Raw genomic sequence first — 5,494 nt, forward strand, 5'->3', positions numbered from 1 at the left:
TCCTCAGTGTCTCTCTGTAGTTCCTTAGTGTCTCTCTGTAGTTCCTTTGTGTCTCTTTCTGGTTGTTTTGCCTCTTTTAATAGTCGCTATGAATCTCTTTGTAGCTATTTTGATCTCTCTCTAGTCTTTGGTGTCTCTTTGTAGTTGTTTTATGTCTCTTTGTGGTTATTTGGAGTCTCTTTCTGGTCGGTACGTGTCTCTTTGTAGTTGTTTTTGTCTCTTTGTAGTTGTTTTATGTCTCTTTCTGGTCGGTACGTGTCTCTTTGAGTGTTTTTTGTAGGTGAAGGCCTACACGCTTCATCCGACGTCATCGTTTCCATATTGATACACAGAATCAGGAGTTTGGAAATCTCTGCACCTTAGAAATTCGAAAACTAAGTTTGCATGAGGACGAGAGGAAAATTGGAGTTTTCAAAACCATCCGTATACTGTAGGTGTGGAAAAGCAGGGACTGGTTGGCAAACTACAACCTCAACAATTACCATAAACTTAAAAAAAGAATGGCACTTTGGTTTCAACACTTTGGTTTTTGTACTGATTAAACAAACGAGATCCGACATGTTGATCAGTGAGCTTTAGGTGCTGTGTAGAACCAGGCTAGCTGTTTCCTGCTGTTTCTAGTCTTTGTGCTAAGCTAAGCTACCTGCCTCCTGGGTGGAGCTTTATATTTACCGCACGCACAAGGAGTGGTATCGATCTTCTCATCGAACTCTCAGCTAGAAAGTAAAATAGGGGATTTTTCCAGGCAACACATTTAGTTATTCAACCATCGGTAATAATGTGTTTCCTGCTGCTGACGCCACACATGTGGTCACTACTGAGAGTATCACTCACATTCTCCTCCATCACAGTCAGACCTGCTAATATTTGCACTTGGCCGACTGTAACTTCATTCTTGTGACTCGGCTTGATTTACCGTAATAAAAGTCGTAATAAAAGTCCATCAGCAGTATTCTCAGTAATTGCTGCTGGCAACAGAAAACTGTTTAAACATTGTGGAGCTCGTAAAATTTTATAGCAACATTATTATCTCTCCTCACTTTTCCTCCACCTCCGTCTTTCTCCACCTTTCATTTTCCTCTTTCTTCTTGTTTCTTATCTTCTCCTCACATCCTTCCTCTTGATCTACTCTCACCTCCTCACCAACTCTCTTCCTCTCTCTGTTCTCCTCTTCATCCTCTTCTCTCCTCGTCCCCTTTCCATCTGTACTTCCTCTTTGGTTTTCCCTCTTTTCTTCTATTTTCTCGTAACTGACCTGTGCCTCGCACCCTCCTCCTCACTCCTTCTTTATTCTCCTTCTCATCCTCTTAACTCCTCGCTTTCGCCCTTGTTTTTTTTGTCTCCTTCCACTTTCATCTCATTCCACCTTCCTCCTCTTTTCTTGTTCTCTTCCTTCTTGGTCCCTCTCCTCCTCTTCCTCCTCCCTGCAGGCTGTTGATGGAGAGGATTTCGAATGTCAGCCGGGACAGTGGTCATCGCAGGAGGAATTCTGGCTACAGTCATCTTACTGACCATCGTCGGTGTACTGTGTTTATGTAGGTTACAGGTAGGACTGTTTTCATTTTTGCATTAATCAATGTTCTCAAAGACACTCGACTGAAATAAGAAATAATCCAAGTACAATGAAACCTTAACAGGACTCAGAGTCTACAGTGATGCTACGTAGACCCAGCGGAGCTAAATGCTAATGTGCTGATGTTAAGCATGTGTCATGTTACCCTCCTAGTTCAATGTGTTAGCATGCTAACATTTGGTAATTAGCCCTAAACACAAAGCAGAGCTGAGGCTGATGGGAATGTCATCGGTTTTTAAGGTATTTGGTCGAAAAATTCAAATGTGTGATCTGATGGTGGCACTAGAGGAGAAGTTAATACAGTTCATCCTGAATGTGTGAACGTGAATTCATCTAAATCGACAGATCCTCATACAACTGTTCGTATGACATCTTTAGAAAAGCTACTCCTCATTTTTTGTGTGTTTTCCTACAAACGTCCAGCAACACGAGTCACTTTCCGCTCGTTACATGAATACAGTCTTTTCGAAATAAACTGCTGTCTTCGTAGGAAACAACTCAGTTAGTTTTAGGAAACAAAAGTACTTGGTTAGGTTTAGGAACAGATTCACGTTTGGGTTAAAAATACTGGGGAACATTGACTTCTCGTTTTCACACGGTGAACAGCGGTTTCCTGCCTGAAAGATCTGTTTGTTGGACCCGTCTACATCCCCTCCTGCCTCCAGCACGAAGACAAATAATTGGGTTCAGGCAACAAAGCTAGTTGGTTAGGTTTAGAGAAGGAAAGACATGGTTTAGATTAAATGAACTGAAGCCACCTACATAAGTTCAGATAAGTCACGGTGATCTTTGGTTATACACGGGACACGAACACCAGTGTTCTGGGTGAAAGTCAAGTGTTTGCCATATCATAACCATTAAGCTCTCTTCCTGTTATTTTACCGCTCCAGTACTACTGCTGTAAGAGGGAGGAGTCTGAGAAGGGGGAAGAGGAGGAACCAGAGCTCGACACCATGTCTCCGTCCCAGCCCCTGGCTCTGTCCGCTCCACCTAGCCCTCCGACGCCGCAGCGCTACTTCGAGGAACCGGACAACTACCCCCCCACCTTCCTCACCGAGGCCAACGGGCCTGCCAGCTACTCCTCCACACCACCACCGCCGCCGCGCAGGTGCCAGCGCTCGCACGCATTCTGCCCGTCCTGCGCCCGCTGCTCGCTGCCCTTCTACCTGCAGCACCCGGAGAGGCTGTGCAACGGCGGCCGCAGGATCAGCTACAGGACTGTGCAGCAGCAGGACCTGGAGCTGCCCGTGGACCTGGCCAGCTTCTACGAGAAGCTCAACCTCATCCGCTCCGTCACCATGAAGCAGGTGGTCACCCACAGCATCAGCACCGACGTCTAGGAGCCGACAGGGTGGAGGGAAAGGTGCACTGTTGCACTAAATCAACATGCTGTGGGTGCAGCATTGATACTGTGTCCTGATGCACTACAACACCGAGGGCTTGTGGGTAATGCAACACATCTTCTGGCAGCGATATTGGAGGTCTGCAGCTCAGGAGCTTTGTTTCTGACAGATTTGAACAGATTTACTCTTTTGTCAGTTTTGACATAAAACGGATCATTTTGTCTGATTTTGTGTTTAGAAAAGTAGCTTCTTAGCTACTTAGCTAGTATGTATGTGCATCAAAGTATAAACAAGACAATTTACAATGTGTGATTATGTCAGTAAATGAAACAGATTTTGTTTGTTTGACTTCACCACAAAACGAGACAGAAGTGGAGGTAAAATAAGGTGAAATAAGTCTGCTTTCATGAGGCTAATGGCTGGTTAGGAAGCTTACTCTGGAATCTCTTTTAAAGGATGAGTCTGGTTCTGTTGTCAGTTAATCCCATGTGTTATTGACAGACATCTAAACAGTAATCACTGGATTACTAGAAGACACACAGCAGAGGACACATCTGTCTCTTGAGTCAGGAGCTTCAGTTTAGGGACAGATTCATTTGGAGACTGTTCACATTGACTTCACCTACAGCCACGTTACTTTGTTCTTAGAGATCCAGTATTTGTGCACAACCCATTCTCCAACAGGTGGTCATCTGCTCCAGTGCTGAACATACAGTGTATATGTGTACCTTTGTTGTGTGCTTATAACACCACTTGACTGTGATTCATTTTTGCACGGACAAATATCCAAGTGGATGTTCACACGGACAATTTGCATTATTTGTGTTTGTAGCAACAACTGTACAGTGTTGATATTCTGCTGAGCATGCTGGAGCTTCACAGCTGTTCCCACTTGATGAGTCCAGCTCCAATCAGCCAAACTCAATCACCTTTGACGGGTGAGCTGCTTTCAAGGTTTAACATCAATGCAGAGACTAAAGGAAGCAACTTTTTACTTTTATCAACAATTCCCCTGGCAGGTGTCATGGGGTAAAAACCTTTTTGTGCACATTAATTATCGATCTGAGAGCATAAATTATGAATTTGCACACAACAGTAAGATTTTAAAGAGGGATTCCTGCACTTAAAGTATCAGAGGGCACAGTATTGTAATATTTTTCACATTAACTTTGTTTTTGCCGAGCTCTGGGCGATAAATCAGGATTTACCTTCAATTGTTAAAATCTATGAATTGAATCTGCAAAATCAAGAATTATGGCTAAATGTCAATTGTTCATAAGAATTTAAACAACCGGGAGTTTGATTTTGAATCGGATACAATTTTATTATTGCTTTCATAAATAACATTTTTGATTAGTGACATTTAAAAAAGAACATTGTTGATGTGAAAACAACTTAATTAATCACCTTCACTTTTTAAATTACCTGTTGAAAGCAGAGATTCCGCTCTTGAGCGACACAAAGATCAAAGATTTGTTTAATACCAATAATTGAATTGATATCACCCAAAATTGAATTGAAAAAAGACTGAAAACTAAACCATTGCAGACGTTACGCGGAGCTTCTGTTGGTGTTCACTTGTGTAGATTTGTCAGCGCAGCACTGTGTTTGTATGGTCTGTATTTGGTTGAAACAGCAGAGAGCAGCTGGTCGTACTGTCAGTGTGTGAGTGTTTCAGTGTGTGAGTTCCTGTTTGTCTGCAGAGCGCCGCGGTGCAGAAAACAAATCGCATTTCAAAAGGGCTTTTCTGAAGCATTCAATGATCCAATGACTGTGACCTCTGGAAGACGCTTACTTCCTGTTCAACACATCGTACTGTAGAGAGACGCTGTGCTGTCGGCCGGGTTCTGCACCAACATGACGTATCGAGCATTTAAAACTGATTCTTAAGCTTCTCATTGATAGCACAGTAGATGAGTGTTTGGTACTTCACGTCACATCAGTAGAGAAAACAGCTGAAGCTGCCCATCATTCCTTTCTTTATCTCAAAATAAACCTTCAGATGGAATAAAACAAAGCAGATTTACACTAACATGAGGGCAACATGTGAGATGAAATAGTACGCTGCTAATAAAATAAACGCTGTTTATTCTGGTAGGCTTCCCTCACAGAACGAGTCAGAGTGTGTTCTTTGTTGCTGTGTGCTGTTGTCCATGTGGGTTTCTCATGAAAGTGACAGTGTTAACACATGATGGTCTTTTTACAGATTGTGAGTCTGGATTCAAGTGCAGAACCTGCAGAGTTTAAAACACTGTTTGTTAGGATGAATGGGTGTTGGATGTGTACGTTTCTAAAAACGTTTCCATTGAATGACAAAGTTTTTGCTTTCTGTCACAGCTTATATATGATATATATAAGCTGACGACCCACCTGCAACACATCAGCAACCACACATGGACACCTGGTATATGGGAGGAGGAGGGCCGTCACAATATATATATATATATATATATATATATAGCAACTTATTTTGTAAATTAAAACAAAAACACAGGACTTTAACACAGGAGACCAGTGTTATTGTCCCGTGTGAAATAAATGACACGCAAAGCGACCTTAAAAAGTAGCGTGCTATTTA

General features: G+C 42.5%; 1 protein-coding gene across 1 annotated transcript in view; it reads left to right on the forward strand.

Annotated features, from left to right (window-relative positions):
* fam163b (family with sequence similarity 163 member B) overlaps window positions 1-5,204 on the forward strand; it is a 9,969-nt gene extending 4,765 nt beyond the window's left edge. The window contains exons 2-3 of the mRNA XM_031870610.1: window positions 1,431-1,546; window positions 2,464-5,204. Of these exons, the coding sequence (XP_031726470.1) occupies window positions 1,454-1,546; window positions 2,464-2,913 (543 nt within the window). The 5' untranslated portion in view covers window positions 1,431-1,453 and the 3' untranslated portion in view covers window positions 2,914-5,204. The remainder of the gene's footprint in view (window positions 1-1,430; window positions 1,547-2,463) is intronic.
* Window positions 5,205-5,494: the final 290 nt, after the last annotated feature.

The sequence above is a fragment of the Anarrhichthys ocellatus genome, unplaced genomic scaffold (genome assembly GCF_004355925.1).
Source record: "Anarrhichthys ocellatus isolate YVR2014 unplaced genomic scaffold, GSC_Weel_1.0 scaffold53, whole genome shotgun sequence".
NCBI lineage: Eukaryota > Metazoa > Chordata > Actinopteri > Perciformes > Anarhichadidae > Anarrhichthys > Anarrhichthys ocellatus.